Source organism: Cupressus sempervirens, chromosome 5 (assembly GCF_028749045.1).
Source record: "Cupressus sempervirens isolate cs-2001-9-10 chromosome 5, ASM2874904v1, whole genome shotgun sequence".
Taxonomy (NCBI): domain Eukaryota; kingdom Viridiplantae; phylum Streptophyta; class Pinopsida; order Cupressales; family Cupressaceae; genus Cupressus; species Cupressus sempervirens.
Window position 1 is genome coordinate 937,075,438 of NC_143122.1, and position 20,520 is coordinate 937,095,957.

At 31.8% G+C, this 20,520-nt stretch overlaps 1 protein-coding gene across 1 annotated transcript; it reads left to right on the top strand.

The window, feature by feature from the left end:
- The first annotated feature begins 17,665 nt into the window (after positions 1–17,665).
- Positions 17,666–19,833, top strand: LOC149559030 (pectate lyase 1-like). Its single transcript, XM_089828361.1, has 3 exons — positions 17,666–18,382; positions 18,619–18,722; positions 19,364–19,833. Exons 1-3 carry the CDS (start codon positions 17,729–17,731, stop codon positions 19,716–19,718), a joined length of 1,113 nt encoding a protein of 370 aa, XP_089684487.1. The 5' UTR covers positions 17,666–17,728; the 3' UTR covers positions 19,719–19,833.
- The last annotated feature ends 687 nt before the right edge of the window (positions 19,834–20,520 follow it).

Below are 20,520 nucleotides of genomic sequence, written 5' to 3' on the forward strand. Positions count from 1 at the left end.
TGACTTGTTCTTGTGTACATGTAGGTTTGAAGATGAAGCGCACCTCTGAGGGTGCAGAGGTGCACTTGCCAACAACCAGAAGAAATAATGAGGAAGAGGGAGGGATCCTAGGCTTTTATAGGCCTAGGATGAAGTACATCCTTTGGGAGTGTGCACCTGTGCATCTACGCATGTGTACACTCCTACACTAGCACACCTTGAAGGGTGCGTTAGGTGTGCTAGTGCACCCCTTCATCTTTCAAAATCAAATTTCCTTCTAAAACTCTCAACTTTTGGCACATGGGTTTTTCTGGCAGAGGGAAAAACAAGATCTAGACTCTAGGTAGAACCCTAATAAAAACTTAGAAATTGGACTAGGGGTTTGGGAAAGAAAAATTTACTAGGGGGTCCCCATTTGTCCTTAAGAAATGGGGCGTGCATTGTGAAACCACAAAATAAAACCTTCGATCACAAGATGCAATTACCCCTCAATGCCTTACTCTTGAGCTACCTTCTCAGAAATATAAAGATATCCCTTCCACCATTTTAATGGTCCTATTGAAAATCAAGAGAAAATCACACTTTCTATCCCATTTTAAGGGTGTGAAATCCAATATCATTATGATATAAAAGAATATCACTCTTCATAAATGACAAGGTTTAATAAATATTAGAAAAATTTAAAATAATCAATAGTAAACTAGAAAATATAGATCTAAAGGACCATGTAAGATCTTCTTTAAAAACTATTAGTTACTAAAGGAGATATCTAGATCATGAAGAAAGTCTTTACAAGGAAATAACTTCTGTAAGATAAACATAAATATATTCTTCATTATCTTATAAATATATCCCTCATAATTCACATCTTTTTAAAAACATCATTTGATTATCTTATTAATATAGTAATGGTAAACACGTGAAAAGCAATTAAAAGTTATTTTATCCTTAAAGAAGTGTATTTTCCACACGTAGTCATACATCATTTATCTTCTATATTGATGAAACTTGTTTAAATATATATTAATATAGGGTTTTAATTAAGTTTAATTTTAATAACCTCTCTATAAAGTAAATCTCTCAAGTCACACAACATAGTAAAATTATATTCTATTTTTTCTTTTGCATGCCCTTGAAGCCACTGTTGCCTATGCTAGCTATAGGAGAAAAAAGATGAAAATGTTATACAATTTTACAATAGGGTTTAATCCTTAGGCTTTATAGTTTCCACCTTTCCCTAGCCCCTCACTATTCTATCATTAACAATCTAGACCTTCCACACCCTTGGGAAACCCCAAAAAGACTGGGACCCATAAAAAGCCAAAAGTAGAAAATGAGGAAATTAATCTAGTTGATTCAAAGGAAGATAATGACAGGGGTAGAAGAAGATTTAGGAGACTTACTAAAAGTAGGGCCAGGATGAAACAAAAGAAACCTATAGGAATTGTGATATTAATGAGGAAACAAAGTAAAAAACAAGTGAAAAGAAGAGAAAAAATCGAAGAAGATAATAGAGAAGGAAGAATATTTGGAGGGGATGGGAAATGAGGAGACTAGTTCATCATTAGAGGTGATGAAAAATTAGAAAAAGAAGGAAAAGGTTAGCTAGGACACAACTCACGTGTCGACTACCTTCATTATGAACATAATGGATTTCATATCTAGTGTGGTCCCTTCTTTGAGAAAGCATAAATATGACTTACCAATGAGGATGATTTCTCTTGTGCGTGTTGGTAAAAATGTGGTTTCTACTAACCTCATGTTTTTGTAGGTATGGGTAAAAGAACAAACCCGTGTCACCCTTTTACAAAGGAAAATGCTAACAAAAGTATAACTATTCACTTTCGATGACATAAAACTAGTAGTATTATTTAGAATTTGAAAATGAAGTAAACTAATGAAATGTGTACAAATGGATGAAGTTTAGGATTATAATTTTTAATAATTATTCAGACTAAGAAATGATATATTTTCATATTTTTAAAGATAACTTTTTAGATGTTGAAAATTAGGGGTTTAGTTCCCACAATAGAATGACATGGAAATAAACTTATTACCCTTTGATCTTAGATTATGTTATAGATAACATATGTAGCTAGAACAATCAAAAAGTAAAATTAGCTTTAGACTTATATTTTCTCTTTTATAACAATTCAAATTTCAACTTATTAAAATCGATAGTTTTCATCTCACACCACATTTTTCAAAATAAATGCATTCCAACGAAAAGAAAAATTATAGATTCTAGAAGAGGACTCTCTCCTCTAGAACGTTATATAATTTAAATTTTTTTTGATATGATTTAATATTTTTTATTTCACAAAATCGACATCTTCTCGAGTGTTAAAATACATACAGTTTGTATAATTTTTTAATTACAATATACTATATGTAATTTAAACACTATGAAGTCTATATGAGAATATTCATAACTTTGAGCTCTATAAGATGGTGTTTATATGTTATTAAAAAAATATAATAAAAATACTAAGAGTTATTGAAATGTCAATTTTCTGAAATAATTTTATTTCTTTAGTAATTGGATACTAACTAGTATAAAACATGCATTTAATAGACATTTCTAATTGGAAAAGTGCGAGACTATCTATAACTTAGCTAGAATAAATTTATCAAGGTCATGTATTTGAACAAAAATTATTTTTAGATAGAAATACTCAAATTTAGTCATTTTGATAAGTCAGCCTAAAAGGTGATGTACAACTGTGTACTTTTACCCGTATAGGATACAAAGATGTAAGGCCCCTTCCCTAGTACCCAATTATAAATCTTAATAACATGAATATGATTAGATCTAGGAAGAGAAAATGAAAGGAGATGTTATGTTCCGTCTCTTGTGAATTATAGACTGTTACCATGCACTTTACGATAGAATGATGGTAAGAAGGTTTTTGAGTCTAAGTATGCCATGATTGACATTTTCCTTATCGATTATGAACTTGAGATCTTATTAAGATTGATGCATATTTTAGTTATTATTGTACTAAGTACCCTATTCAAAATTACATTAGGTTGATAAGATGAGACCCTATGGGATGAAGACTCAAGATATCATAACTTAGAAACTATGTCGATGGGTTCATGATATTTTATGACCTATTAGGATAATTGAATTATATGGTTATTAGGGAAAGATGAATCAACACCAACCCTTATGATATTAATTATAGTCATAGATGAAAATTGATATCAAAAGGGATAAGTGTCTATATGGTAGAACTCGATATGATGTAATTTAATGAGTTAAATATCGTGCAAGTAGTATTAGGTGGATATGCTGATATTCACGAGGGTAGATTTTATGGCCCAATAAAATGTGTTGGATTTATTCTATAATTAAATTTCAAAACTATATGGCTATGCAAATATCCTAATTTCTTGACATAATTGATATACCTTATAATGTATTATCTCATAATGATAATGGGATGAAGACTCAAGATATCATAACTTAGAAACTATGTCGATGGGTTCATGATATTTTATGACCTATTAGGATAATTGAATTATATGGTTATTAGGGAAAGATGAATCAACACCAACCCTTATAATATTACTTATAGTCATAGATGAAAATTGATATCAAAAGAGATAAGGGTCTATATGGTAGAACTCGATATGATGTAATTTAATAAGTTAAATATCGTGCAAGTAGTATTAGGTGGATATGCTGATATTCACGAGGGTAAATTTTATGGCCCAATAAAATGTGTTGGATTTATTCTATAATTAATTTTCAAAACTATATGGCTATGCAAATATCCTAATTTCTTGACATAATTGATATACCTTATAATGTATTATCTCATAATGATAATGGGATACTATTATTAATCAAACTATATTTAATTGAATCAAAGGATACTTGTTGTGATGTTTACATTTAGGAGATTTTGACCTAAGATATGTATTTGGAACTAATTTTCATGTTGGCCGATTTAACATTGTAGATTCAACATTGCATTAGTATGATACGAAATGGATTATGATGTGGTTCAAAATATTAGTTGGATCATTTGATTAGATATTAATATTGATATGCAGATCCTGATATTTTAGTGTTTTAGATGCTTTATATGAAAATTATTAGAAAATAAAAGTTGATTAGCAAATAAAAGTTGACTAGGAAAATTGAGCATGTTGATGTGAATTATTCAATATGAAATTTGTCATGCACCTATATACATTCATTTTATATGATTTTTTTTCATTAGGCTACTGATGTTCAAGTTTAGTGTGCAGACAATTGAACCATGGAATTTTATTGGGGAAACAAGGTCTAAACTTATGTGAACATAGTATAAAGCCAAGGTAAATCTTTGGGAGATTTAAAGCCTCGTTGTGATTTTTTTATTTTGTAAATGTGAGTTTGCATGTGTGTAATAAACTTAAAATTCATGAGTAAGTAGGGACATGTCTTTTTGATGTGTAATATGTTTTAATGTGTCACTTGACACTTGTAATTATTTATTTGTTGATGACATGTCACCTAGGGTTTTGGTCATGGGTACACTTAACCTTAAACTAATTACGTTTCATAAGATTAAGTAAACCCACTTGGAGAAAGGATAGGATGGGTCATCATCAAGGGAAATTCGAATTCAAACTTGACAAGGATTTCTAAGGGTCAATAAGTGGTCCCAAAGTGCCACTTTTGTGAAAATAAGCCACTCATACATTAGCATAACATGTTAGGGGCCTAAATTTGACCATTTTAGTGATTAGCTAGCCTAGGGGGCCCTTTAACCAATGCATTCTTCCACCAATTCGAAAATTGAGTTGTCCCATGAGTTCATCCCCATCTTTCCACTTGGTCAAAATAGAAAAGTTTGTAGGGACAAAGTTATAAGAGATAAGGGCTTGATGTTTTTTCCAAAAAAAGATAGTGGGAGAGCCTTTTTAGTGGACTTGGACAAATTAGTGGGGTGTTTACCCGCTCTCTAAGTTTAGAGACAATTAGGGTTTGGAAGGGAGGAGGACTAAGGAGAATGGAGTTCTGCAACAACTTTCATTTTGCCTTTAGCTTGGATCAAGTTTGGTGACCATGCCATAACTCTCATTGCATTTTCTCAATGATGTTGTTCTTGTTCATATTGTTGTAAAATTCAATTCATGTGTTTGTGTTGAGAATGCTGGTATGTGCCATTGTTGTGATGGATTTCTTTTTTAGATTTTTTCACTCTTTTTTTTAAATTGTTTTTTTTCTATATATGAACGTTAATGGGTGTGAAGGCTTCGCTCACCCTTGGGAGGGAAGAGATTCCTTGGGTGAAGGGGTTAGTTGGGCTTGAAATTTTAGTTGAGAACCTTGGAGTATGGGCTCCACTATATGCCATATTCATTCATATCTTGCTTTGGGGGTGATAAGGGAAGTATGTGTGGAAAGGAAGTTTATGGAGTATGGGCTCCAAGGAAGCTATAACTGATGGTAGTGTGTTTGGAGAATGATTGTGAAAGCCCCAAAAAGGGCATGAAATTCGTTAATTTGTGAAAGCCCCAATAGAGCATGAAAATTGTTATTGCAGATATTGGTTGATATGGCAAGTCCTCTATTTGAAAAGCACACCTTCGACCATTGTTTCATTATTCCAATGGTGAATCATTGTGTTAAACCTTTGAGGGATTCATAAATTTATTGTGATATTGTGTTTGCATACATTGTGAAATGTTTGAGTGTAACACCATTTGAGCCTTGTTTCCCCTGCTCGGTGGGTGGCTTCTTAAAAGCCTATGATGGGAGGTGAGCCTCCATGGTTCTTGTGTAAATAGTTTGAAATTTTTGTGCTTTTGGATCCATGGAAGTAATGAGGGATTTTTCCTTGCATTGGTGAAGCAAAAGATGTGACAATGTGCAAAGTATTTGGAAGGAGCATTTTTCCTTCAAGCCATTATGTATTGAGTTGTGATAACAAGACCTCCATTGTTGTTTTGTGTAATGTGTTGTAAACGAGGATGTTCATTTAAATGCGTATTATTGTGAATATAGTCTTGTGAAAAGGGACAAAGAAATTTGGGATACGACTATAAGTATTTGTATTGTAAGATTTAATATTATGCATTTAGTTGCATTAAAATGGAAGGATTGACTTATCATAGAAGATTTAATTTTATAGTTGCATTAAGATGGAAGGATTTACTTATCAAAATGGACATAAATGCTCGATGTAAATGTGATTCATTGTAATAACCATTGATATTTAGGGAATGATCTAGTTGAGTTCATAGTTGATCTTGTTCAAAAGTATTGAAGGGTTGGATTCATAGTTGCAAGTGATTAGTGTGTACAAATTCTTAAGTTCTAATGGTTAATCTCAAATGATTCCAGTAGGCTCCAATAGAGTTTTCAATTGATGTATTTAATAGAATGTTAATATTAACATTGAACTCCATAACATAACCACATTTCATGACACAATACTTTAAGTAAGGAAAATAAACTAAGTAGAAGTTATTGGACAAGAATACATGAGAAAACAAATCAAAGTTTGAAAGTGAGCATTTTGCTCTTTGGATTTTGTATGGGGATGAGAAAAATACCCTACTGTCAAATACAATCCATTAAAAATATACAAAAGGAATATTCCTCAAAATCTTTGAAATAAGAAATCAATAAAATAACAAAATCTCTAGAGGATAAAACCTAAACAATCACCTTAAAAATAAGAACACACACACACACACACACACACACACACACACACACACACACACACACAGATAGATAGATAGATAGATATGTGATGGCTCATGATAGTCACGTATCTAATAAAGTGACCTAACAATCATGTTAAAAGAAAAGAAAATAAAAAGTTTATATATTATCTATGCCTAGGTGACATCACTTTCAAAAAGGGGTTACGTACCCTTTAAACCAAAATACATATATTAAATAAATAGTAAATAATAAGGTTAATCTCGAGAGAGGGGCCTCTTTGGGTCAGCGATCCTCTCTCCACATACTTAACCTCTCCCTTGGGCGATACAAGAGGTATGTAGGGAGAGTATGAGGGACAAAAAAACTTGCCACAACTCCACCTCACCTCAGTTAGCACACAGTATGGGGACCCCAATCCTATCAACTCCCTCTTGCCATTCGCCAACACCATCCCTTCATGAGCTTGAAGTTCCATGCATGCCACCACCCTAGAAGTCTTGGTCTTTGGGTAGATAAGTGTTTTTTTAAGAGAAGGGGGGAGAGTACGTGAGTGGATAGTGCTTCGAGGAAGTTCTAGGAATTATGCAAGTGGAGTAGGAGATTAGGGAGCATGTGGGAGTAGGGGTGGGGATAATTTAAGTGGTTAGGGGAAAGTGGGATTGAAGTTTTGGAGAGTTAGTGGTTAGGATAGTTAATAATCAGGTGGAGTGTAAAGTAGTTAAGGAATTTTAGAGTTAGGATAGACGTAGGTTATTAAATTGAAAATCAAATAAGTTCATGGAAATCACATTTGAGATTGGTGTAGGTCTATTAGTTAGTTTTAGTAATAAAGTGATTTTATGATTAGGAGTAATAGAGATTATGTTATATGGTGTATACATTTTCATATTATATAAGTACAATATTTTCATATAATTATTTCATTCCTTAATTTATAAGTTAATGTTCTTAAGGTATATATAATGTGTTCAAATAGGTGTTAAATGATGAATTAATGATAATAGGTTATTTAATATATACAATTGATCCACATTAATTAGTTTTTCTATGGGGTATATTGAAACTTAATTAGTAAATAACCTCCATAGCATAGTTAGTAGGTTATTAGTGTGCTTAGAGTTTTATTAAATGATAAAGTGTAAGTGTATCAATACAAGTAGAAATTAGTAGTACATAAATAAGGGTCAATAATCCTATAGTAGCATAAGGGTTTATATTTTAGTATCATGAGGTAATAATGAATCTATACACTAGTGTCGTAATACTAAATTTGTATGCAAATACTATACATGTGAATAACCTATAAAATGCATACCTAGAAATTGTAAGAGTTCATTAAAATATCTTTTTGAAATATGAAATTTTAGAATGCATAAATAATGAATTGAGGTTGCCTTATAAATGTTGGAAATATATATATATATATATATATATATATATATATATATATATATATATATATATATATATATATATATATATATATATATATATATATATATATACTAGAATGAATATGGTCATCTATCGTCAATACATTGCCATGATTAAGTTGTGAACCTATAAAAAGACTTGATATCCCACATTTATGAATACAACATTACTTCCAAGTTAGGTTATGGAATTAAAAGTGATATCATTTATCAACACATGCACAACAAGTCCTCGAGACAAATCTATTGCTTTGGAAGCAATTATAATCTAGCCCATGTGTCATAACCTAAACTCTAATAAATGATATATGATCTCGCATTAAATTATCTATGTAGTGATATTAAAGTATCGAATGAGCAGATCATCTAACACTGCCACCAAACTATTCGATAACCTGGTTGCAACATGTACATGTCAATATGTGATACCTTAAGTTTAAATTACAACAAATAAAAATAAAAATAAAATTTTAGTCGTGTTTTTTCCTTATAATTTTGGGCATGACAAAATTTTGGGAAAGGAAAATATGCTAGTTACCAGGAACTGTCTAGTAATGTCAAGGGAATCAAGGAGGAGCTAGTGACCCTTAAGGAACAATTTGAGGCCTTGGATGAGCGTTTCACTACTCTATGCAAGTCTTCTCATAAGGTCACTCTATTGGAAATATAAGAGGAGTAAATGAGAGGGGAGGGGTGAACCAGTTACCACTAAAATAATTCCAAATCCCTTAGATGTTAATAGAAACTTTTTATTAACTCAAATCCTTGCACACCTCAATTGGAACTAGATATTCATTATAACTAGATTAACAAAGAAACCTTGAGATGTTAATGTGTATTAATCTTTAGTAACTTAGTTGTAGAATGATAAAGTAGTAAGAAAATAATATGAATACATGAGACACAAATATTTAACATGGAAAACCAATTTGGGAAAACCACCAATGCAACTAGTCACAACTTTTCACTCTTTTGAAGTGAGCCCTATTAGGAGCCAACCTTGTTAAAGATTACAAAGAACACTGTTAGGTGTGACCTTGTTAAAGGATTTGAATCACCCTATTAGAAGTGGCCTTGTTAGAGGCCTTTAAGAAACTTCAATCTAGAAATGCCAGCTTCTTAGAGGATTAATGAAATGACAGTTAAGTCAACTCTGTTAAGAGATTTCTTCACTACTATAATTGTTAGAAAGTAACAATGATTGACCTAATTATTGAAGAAAATGATTTGTAGATTTAGATTACGATTCTAATTTATCCTCTAGATCCTCCTTGATCAAAATATTCTTTGTAGCTCCTTGGATGTTCTTCCCTTAATCATATATCCTTCTTTATTCACATCTTATCTTCTTCCACAACTTCATCTTTCAATCCACAATTTGACCTTTCATATATATGAAATCCAATGTCAAGTCAGCATGAATACCCTTAAAATAGAATAATTAACATTAACTAAGTCATCTTGCATAAACCAAATAATAAACAAAATTATTCTACTATAGTTCAATTGAAACTGAAACTGAGTTACTCAGTTAATAGTAAGTTCCTTGGTAACCTATTAGGATTAACCATAGACATAAATAAAAGTTACATGAAAATATAACCAATATCATAAAATAATAAAGCACACAAATGAGAACATGAGACAAGGATTTAATGTGGTTCATCCAATCCTTGGGATACATTCACCAACAACAAGTATTCTATTATTGCTATCCAGTAATTACAATCTAGAATCCCTTACACCTCAATACCACCACAAGAAGCTACAATATCACCATAAATTATGAAATCCCTAACACTAAGAACTTTTATACAAGATTTTTTCTGCTTATAAAATTAGGGCTAGATTAAGTCATCCAATAGAAAAATACTAGTCAACACCTTTTACAATATAAGGTCATTTTTGGCTTCAGGGGCATTGCCCCTCAACCTTACCCTGTACTGCAATAGGGAGTGCACATGGGGCACTGCTCCCAAACCCTCATAGAAATAATCTGGGGAGAAACCATGCCAAATAAACTTTTGAGTTTGATTAGGCTCCACATCACAATAATTTCCCACTTAGAGACTGATTATACTCCACACCAAAAATCTCCCACTTGGAGACTGATCATAGCTCTACTAAACCTATAGATCCCATTGGAATATCAAACCAACCTAGACTCTGTTATTTTTGTATTTTTTTTAGTCTAGAAGACCAACCAAAGCTGAAAAGGAGTTCATCTTCTCCCTTGTTACTGCCTTGGTAAACATATATGTTGGATTATCATCGATAGGCATCTTCTTTAGAGGAATAATTGAGAGGGAAGGGGTGAATCAATTACCACTAAAATAAATCCTAGATACTTTAGATGTCAATATAGAAGATAAAATTCACCAAACATACTGTTGCTTGGTAAACTCATAGGCACTCAGTTAATACTGATAATATGTTATAACTTAGTATCCACTTGAATAACAACTGTAACTATGAAAATATTAAGATATTATTAGTGATTAACCTTACTTAAGTTAGTTACACACATAAAGGAAATATCATGAACACAAGTGACACCAAGATTTAACATGGAAACCCAATTTAGGAAAAACCATTAGCTGCAACTAGTTATTGATTTTCACTCTTCTAAAGTGAGCCCTATTAGGAGCTAAACATATTAAAGGTTACAAAATACATTGTTAGGTGTGACCTTGTTAGAGGATTTAATCACAATATTAGGAATGCCCTTGTTAGAGGTCTTTAGAAACTTCAATCTAGAAATGCCATCTTGTTAGAGGATTTACAAATAGCTGTCAAGTCAACTCTGTTAAGAGATTTAGATCACTACTACAATGATTAGAGAGTAATAATGAGATGACCTAATTTATGATACAACTAAATTTTTGATTACAGATCTCAATTCCAGCTTATAGACTTGATTCTTTCTGATCAAATGTATCTTTGCAACTCCACAAGGATATTCTTCTTATCCTTCAAATTCACTTCCTCTAAGCATCTTCTATTCTTCTATACACTTTCACACATTCAATCATTGACTTCACCTTATAATTATATCTTATGTATTGTCAAGTCAGCTTGAATACAACTTAGAATAATTAATATTCATCTCCTCAGTTAGTTAGAATCAACAAACAAATCCATTAAACTCAATATGCCAAAACACGAAAAATCCTTTGTTAGCCAACCTTGTTCAGTAGACACTAACTCAGAAATGATTTTCCTGTGTTAACCAAGTGAATTCAGTTAACACTAAATCTTAACAAAATTCCTTTGGTAACCAAGTGAGTTTGATTAACACTGATTCCATCCAAATTTTTCTTCATTAACCAAGTGAGTTCAGTTAACACTCAACTTCTATGAACTTCTTTTTATCACATGAGTAAACTCAGTTGACACTATCTTCAAAACATGGCAGACACTGGAATGCTCAAAAGACATAGGAAGCTATCTTCATCACTTGAGTGAGCTCAGCATACACTAACTAGAAAAGATATGAAATTTTGTGTAACATCAAATACAATACACAATTATTTTCAACATAACCTTCTGTAACCAAGAAACCTAGCTCACTATTGCCCCACCAATAGTAAATATATAACATGTAGTAATTTTCCTAGTATCAATATCCCTTGCCAAATGTGAGTCAACATAGCCTAGTAAATTAGTAGTAGAGCTCCTAAAATGTAAACACTTATTGGATTTTCCTCGCAAATATTTGAGAATCCATTTAACTACACTCCAATGCTCAATTCCTAGATGACTCATATACCTACTATTGACTCCCATTGCATGTACAATATCTAGCCTTGTACATACCATAACATATATCAAGCTTCCTACAACTGAAGCATAAGTTACCTTGGAAATCTTAGCCTCATCTTCTTGTGTCTTTGGACACATCTCCTTAGTTAATTTCAATTGACTAGGTAAAGGTGTGCTAACAACCATAGCATTCTCCATAGAGAAACACTGCAACACCTTCACAATATAATCAACCTGAGATAATGTCAATTTTCTATTTTTCCTATCTCTGCAAATTTTTATACTGAGAATTTGTTTTGTTTCCCTCAAATCCTTCATAGAAAATGAATGAGCTAATTGTTTTTCTAACCCCTTAATGTGATCCATGTTAGACCCAACTACAAGCATATCATCAACATATAAACATAAAATAATGTAGTTGTCATCATCTAACCTCTTAAATTTAAAAAAATGATATGAATAACACCTACCGTATCTATGTTCATGCATAAAACTATCAAATTTTAGATGCTATTTTTGAGGTTCTTGCTTCAAGCCTCATAAACTTTCTTGCAGTTTGCACACTAAGTTCTCCTTATCTTTGAACTCAAATCCCTATAGCTGTGCCATATATATATATCACCATGAAGAAAGGTTGTTTTAACATCAAGCTACTCCAAATGCAAATCTTCAGTAGCTACAATACTTAAAATAGTGTGAATATAATTCATTTTAATAATAGGAGAGAATATCTCATCAAAATCAATGCCATTTTTCTATACAAATTCTTTTACTTCTAACTAGGCTTTAAATATTTTCTTACCTCCATCCTCTTCTTTCAACCTATAAACTCATTTATTCTGTAAAGCCCTTTTACCTGTAGAAAACTTGCATAAATCTCATGTCTTATTTTTCAGTAAAGAGTACATTTCTTCTTTCATTGCAGACTCCCACTAAGTCTTTGTATCCACCTACACAACTTCATCATAACATTTAGGTTCACTAGTATCAATAAGTAAAATAGAATACAAAGAAGGTGAAAATATTTTTGGAGGTCTACTTAGCCTTGTTGAAAATCTAACATGCACTGGTGTGTGTGGTATTTGTTGTTGTGGTTGTTGTAGATCATGAGGAACTATTGGAACATCATCTTTTGGAGTATCATCCAATAGTACATAATCATTTTCTTTCTTCTCATGTTGTTGCAACGTATCTTTGTGAAAGGTTAATAATGGCACTAGAGAAAAAGTAGGAATGAGACATGGCTCCAAATGTAAATCTTTAGTAGCCACAATACTTAAAATAGTGTGAATAGAAGTCATTTAAACAACAAGAGAAAATATCTCATCAAAATCAATGCCCTTTTTCTGTGCAAATCCTTTTATCACTAATAGAAATAATAGTAACATTAGTATAACCAATATCAAAAAATAATAAATTGCACAGAAGAGAACACAAGACACAAGGATTTAACATGGTTCACCCAATCCATGAGCTACGTCCACCACCAAAAGTCTAATATTATTATTATCTAGTGATTACAATCAATAATCCCTTACAACTCAATACCATTGCAAGAAGGCACAATCTCATCATACATTTTGAAATCCCTAACCCTAAGCCATTTTATACAAGCTTTTTCTTCTTACAAAATTAGGACTAGAATAAGTCATCCAATATAAAATAGCAGTCAACACCTTTTACAATATAAAGTCATTTTTGGATTTGGGGGCATTGCCCTCAAAAACCCCTATACGGGCATTGCCCCTCAACCCCACCCTATACTGTGACTGGGAATGTAGTAGAGGGGCACTACCCCTTGACACCGTCTTGGGGGCACTACCTCCAAACCCTCGTAGAAATAATCTAGGGAGAAACCATGCTGAATAAACCTCTGAGTCTAATTAGTCTCTAGATCACAACAAATGACTCTGTATTTTTGGTGGTTGATAGATTCTACAAGATGATACATTTCATTCCATATTTATTTTTTAGAGAAGTGATGAGACTACATGGTCTCCAAAAAAGTATTGTTTATGACAGAGATAAAAAAATTGTCGGGTATTTCTAGAGGAATTTGTGGAAGAAGTTGAAGAAAAATTTAAAGTTCAGTTATGTACATCATTCATAGACTAATGGACAAACAAAAGTGGTGAATAGAAGTCTAGGCAATTTGCTATGATATTTAGTAGGAGATAACCCCAATGGATGAGATTTGATTCTACTACAAGAAAATTTTTCTTACAATAATTCTATGAATATGAGTACTACTAGGTCACCATTCCAAATTAGGTATGGGAGTAGTCCAAGGACTACACCAGGGTTGAGGAAGCTGGAACAAGGAGTGAGGACTAATGCTAAGGTAGAAGACTTTGTTGAACATGTCAAGACCCTACATGAGGAGATACACGTACATATTACCAAGATGAACCTGTAGTATAAGGCTCAAGAAGATCAAAATAGGAGAATATGGAGTTCCAAGTTGGGGATTTGGTTATGGTGCACTTGAGAAAGGGATGATTTCCAATAGGCATCTACAAAAAGCTAAAGATGAAGAAATATCCAATCCTGCAAGATTTTGAAGAAACATTATTCAGGGAATGCACATGAAGTGGAGTTGCCAAATGAGACCCATATTTCTCCTATTTTTAATATTATAGACTTAATAAAATATCATGAAGATGGTGCAGAGGAGGAGTTGATACTGGAGTCATGTCTCATTCCTATTTTTGAGAAGGAGGAGATTGAAGAAATTCTGGATAGTTGAGTGGGCCAAAGCACTAGAAACATGCAGTATAAGGAGTACCCAGTGAAGTGGCAAGGACAACCAATGGAAGATTCAACCTGGTTATTCAAGATGGAGGTTTCCTATTTGGGGTTTACTCAACCGGCTGTAAAGTTATAGGGTTACTTTTTTAATTACCTTGAGTGTCTGATGCAGGAGCATCTAGTGGTGTAAGAGCAATCTTGTATCACACAAAAATATTCTTAGTGATAGTATCTATTTAATGTGTTTATATTTGTGGATACTCATTTGGGCCAAATAGAGATTCTAACTCTCACACTTCCATTATTGGTTTTTTGGGTTAGTGTTTTTGAGCACATCAGGATATGTGATAGTGTATAAAAAGAGTTATTTTGTAATTGAGCCATAATGATGATGAGTTAGAAGGTGTAAGGTGTACGGATGAGTGTACTTGTAATTTTTAACAAGCACTTCAGGAAAAGAATTAGGTCAAAAAGCTTTACGATTTGAAAGTTATTGTTGTTTTAAGTTGCTTGGAGACCCCCTAAGAATGCTTTAAAGTCAGATTTGAGGCACTAAATGGCCTTCTATGGGCCCAAAAAAGGGGGGACAAGAAAATATGGTCTTCTGGGATATAGAGAGCTCAGAGATCTTTCTGAAAATATAAATGGTTCATCAATCAAAGTCACGGATCAAAAGTTATGCCTCCTGGAAGTTGGACTACCAATTTTGTATTCTTCTAATTTTACACCGACCTCTGGCATGGGTTCTAGAACCTTATGCTTTGGTAGTGGATGCCAAATGGAATATTCTAAATGTATTCCTAACTCTACACCTAACTTGGGTTACTTAAGGTCATTTCTTGCATTGCAAAGGAAGTTTTTGTAAAGTTTGGGAGAAAGTACTGTGAGAAGGGTTTTTCTCTAGAATCTGATAATATTGTAAGCCTAGAGAGCATGTAGTTGATTACATTTTCATTATACTCAATGTAATAGTATATCATTTTTGATAATAAAATTATCCTTTTCTTGTCTATTCATTTTGTCTTGGGTTGTGCCCTCATCAAATCTTCACCATCAACCTTAAAATAATGAATCTAATAACGATGTTTTTTATGTTGACCCTCAAGGCATATCTTTACAAGAAATCCAAGATTATCCTAATATTGATTTAAATACCTCCCATGCTCCAAAAGTCTTAGATCCTAAGGTATTATGTGATTCTACTCTATTGATACCTATTCAAAATTATCCCCTATCATCCCTCAAAGAATCTCATATCCCTTCCTTAGAAATAACTTCATATCAAGAGGAAAATTATAAGAATGAATAAATAAGTCCTAACCAAGATCAAGATCAAGATAACATTCAATCCCATCCAACACATGTTCAAGATTCCAAATCCCTAGAGTCCCATAATGATCAACCTCTCATGCTATTTTACTTCTTTGGAGATGATAACCTTCCATTGCAAGATAAAAGCATCCCTCCTTGTCTTATTCCTAATCCACCTTCTTAGAAATATAATGATATCTCTTCCACCATTTTGAATGGTCCTATTGAAAATCAAGAGAAAAGCACACTTTATATCTAGTTTTAAGGATGCGAGACCCAATAGCATTATGCTCTAAAAATTCACTTTTCATAAATAAATTCTTTTAATACAAAGTAGAACAATTTGAATGAATCAATATTAAACTAGAAAATACAGATCTAAAGCAATATGTATGATCTTCTTAAAGTATTAATTTCTAGAGGAGACATCTAGATCATGAAGAAAGTCTATACAAGGCAATAACTTGAATAAGATAAACATAAATATCTCCCTCATTATCTTATAAATATATCCCTCATAATTAACATATTTTAAAAATACATTATTTCATTATCTTATTAATATAGTAATGAGAAACATATAAAACAATTGAAAGATATTTTATCCTTGAAAGAAGTGTATGTGCCACACATAGTCATATACTATTTATTTTCTATGTTGATGACACTTGTTTCAATATATATCAATATAGGGTTTTAATTAAGTTTATTTTTCAAATGTTACCAAACTACATTTGTCGAAAAATAAAATAAATAAATATATTATATTAATAAAGTAGATCTCTCAAGTCATGCAACATAGTAAAATTATAAAAAACTTCATATATAGAAGGAATATTCTACAGACTAAATTTTATATAAGAAAAAAGAAATCAGATTTATTAATTATGCATAAAAGATACTTATAAACATCTCACTATATTAGTTATTGATATCAATAAAAGATCATTCATGCATGAAAGATTTAGTGAGAGCTGGTAGATCGATAACTATACAAATGCAATGTTAAATTATACAAATAGGAATTAAAATAGACTTAGAACATCTAATTTTCCTAACAATTTAAAGAGACCATAAAGACAGAGGGTGTGTTTCAATATCTCATGATTCAACTATAACTATAAATTCTATTGAAGTCAATTTTTAGAATTTTGAAAATGTAAATGAAAATATAAATAATATGAATCAAAATAATGAAGTGACTAGAAATGATGTTACTAAAGATAATGTTAGCATTAGTAACGAATTAATATAATAGATTTATTTATTTTATTTTTCGACAATGCGGTTTGGTAACATTTGAAATATCACTATTCCATACAAAAAGTTTTTTGACTCACTGGCATTATTTGATCTGTTTGTTAATTTGACGTGCACTTATATTGACTGATGGTGTAATTAAGATGATGTTGGTTGACCAGCTTTCACCATTAAAGAGTTATAGATCTTCTCCACAACATATAAACTGAAACCGATCATACGATCTTTTAACTGTAAGAAATTATTAATTGGTAGCGCATTTTCTTTCGCAAACACAAACTCAAATCCTTCATAACACGTGTTCCACTTACATCGCCAAAAGTATTCAAATCATAAAAAGATCTCATATCATTTTAGCCAAAATCACTGTGGATCATACACCCACGTCGCCATTGTTTTGAAATGTGTTCTTCCCTGAGAAAGAATAGCCATCAAGCAGAAGACATACAATCCCACCACATCACTTCAATTGGGTCTTTATAAAACCTCACAGAAATCATCTCACAACTCAACAACGCAGTCAACCAGCTTATAGAGAAATTCTATATTCTGAACCCTAAAAATGGCTTCACCATGCATAATAGCAGTCATTGTTTTCCTTTGTACAATTGTATCTTGTTATTCTGATAATATCATAGACAAGTGTTGGAGAGGAGATTCGAACTGGGATCAAAACAGAATGAAGCTTGCAGATTGTGCAGCGGGCTATGGAAAATCCGCCACGGGAGGCAAAGGAGGAGATATTTACACCGTCACAAGCTCAGACGATAATCCAGTTAATCCTACACCAGGAACTTTGCGCTATGGGGCAACAAGAGAAAAGCCATTGTGGATCATATTCTCCAAGGATATGAACATAAAGCTCAGTTTGCCTTTGTATGTTGCCGGGCATAAGACATTTGATGGGAGGGGAGCAGAAGTTCGTATTGGCAATGGGGGGCCTTGTATGTTTGTTAGGAAAGTGAGTCATGTTATTGTCCATGGTTTGCATTTTCATGGGTGTAAGCCTAGTTCTTATGGTAATGTTTTGATGAGTGAGTCTATTGGTGTGGTTCCTGTTTATGCTCAAGATGGTGACGCCATTACTGTGAGGACCTCTGAACATATTTGGGTCGACCATAATACTCTCTCCAATGGCACTGATGGCCTCGTCGACGTTACTCTTGCTTCCACTGCTGTTACTATTTCCAATAACCACTTCTTCGACCATGATGAAGTAAGCAAGATTTCTTTTATCAATTATGGATTGTAGGAATTTAATGTTTCTGATGATATTGTTGATTGATTCATTTTTTAAGTTTTTAAATGTTGTTAACAATTTGTTGGCCCTTATATTTTGGTATTTAATTGAGTAATTGATTCATTTTTTAAGTTTTTAAATGTTGTTAACAATTTGTTGGCCCTTATATTTTGGTATTTAATTGTGTGATTACTCATTTTTGATATGATTAGGTGATGTTGTTAGGACACAGTGATTCATTCCAAGATGATAAAGTGATGAAAGTCACAGTTGCATTTAACCATTTTGGACCTAATTGTGTGCAAAGATTGCCGAGGTAACTATTCTTCATTTATGATTGGGTGAAATTATATGACTATTCAAATTTTTTTAATTTTTTTTTGATTGAATGAAATTTGTGTAATCATATGTTTAACAAATGAATAAAATTGGTGTAATTTTATATGTTTTCATCTTAGTAAAGCTTAGAACAAATGAAATTTGTGTAATCATGTGTTTTCTCTTACATTGAACAAAATGATTAGTATTGTGTAATCATATATTTTCCTTTATTTTGGTATAACTTAGAACAAATGAAATGTGTGTAACCATATATTCTCTTTTACATTAAACAAAATGATTAGTATTGTGTAATCATATGCTTTCCTTCATTTTAGTATAATTTTGAACAAATTAAATTTGTGCAATCATGTCTTTTCTCTTACATTGAACAAAATGATTAGTATTGTGTAATCATATGTTTTCCTTCATTTTAGTATTAGATCAAATGAAAATTGTGTAATCATGTGTTTCTCTTATATTGAACAAAGTGAATACAATTTTTGTAACCATACTTTCTACCATTGTTTAGAAGTTAATGTAAATATTATTATATTATTTAAGAATTAATTTTTCAAGGACCAATATTATAATTTAATTATATTTTAGTATTAATAAATTGTAATTTATATTTTGCAGGGCTAGATATGGACACTTTCATGTTGTTAATAATAATTATGAGCCATGGGGGAAATATGCTATTGGAGGAAGTTCTGATCCAACAATTATAAGTGAAGGGAATATGTTTCTTGCACCAAATGAATCTTATAAAAAGGAGGTGACAATACGTGTAGGTTGTAAATCTACAAGTTGTGATGCATGGGAGTGGAGATCAAAAGATGATGTCTTCCTTAATGGTGCCTATTTTGTACAATCAGGTAAGGGGTATAATGGTGGAGAGGCATTCAAGGTTGAAAGTGCAAATGAGGTGCCAACATTGACTAAACATGCTGGAGCATTAAAATGTATACCTACCAAACAATGTGTGATATGAAAATTCAATCGATATAATAATGTGTTATTTGTAATATTTCAGCTTTGAAAATCTACAGACAAAGAATTTCAACAAAATGTCACTATTATGTAAATAAATTCTTGGTTTATTAGTCGATTTTACTAAGAGAATATCATGCTTTCATATAAATAACCTTGTATGTTTCATCTAATGTAATGAATAAAATTAGCATGTGTTTTCTTAAAATAGCTTTAAAAAAGTTAAAATAAGGTACACTCTTGCAATTGAGAGGATATTCTATGTTGTATATTTTATATTTATTTAGGAATCAATTAAAAGAGTTTTATAATATTTATGTTAATAATAAATTTAATTATTACAATGACAAACTACATTTTAAACCTACTTAATTTTAATATACAAAATTTGTATTCAAACTCATTGAAAAGCTTTGAAAAAAATTCTAAAGCCATATCACATATTATGGACTTTGGTTATGTATTGGAGACCAATATATATTTTGACCTCCCTTTCATTTATCTACCCCACATTTCCATGCTCTTTGTTGTTTAAATGATGATTAATTGGTCATAACTGACAAATAAATTATTGCAATCAATAACCTTTCACAATTCAAGTGCCAAAATGAATACAAACATTCTAACAATTTTAATTTTTCCATGCTTAAGTAGCTCTCAACTCCCATGATGGATGATTTGTTGGAAATATGAACACATCCAACACTAACAACTATGAACAAAGAAAAAACCCTATAGAATGAAAGGTTGTTAATGTGGTAGAGACCATACCTTGCCTAAGCAGTGGAATTTCTTAGCAAATT

Coding starts and splice junctions, on each gene's coding strand:
- LOC149559030 (XM_089828361.1), top strand. CDS start 17,729: ATGGCTTCACCATGCATAATAGCAGTCATTGTTTTCCTTTGTACAATT. Junction 18,383..18,618: donor ACTTCTTCGACCATGATGAA/GTAAGCAAGATT, acceptor TGATATGATTAG/GTGATGTTGTTAGGACACAG. Junction 18,723..19,363: donor TGTGTGCAAAGATTGCCGAG/GTAACTATTCTT, acceptor TATATTTTGCAG/GGCTAGATATGGACACTTTC.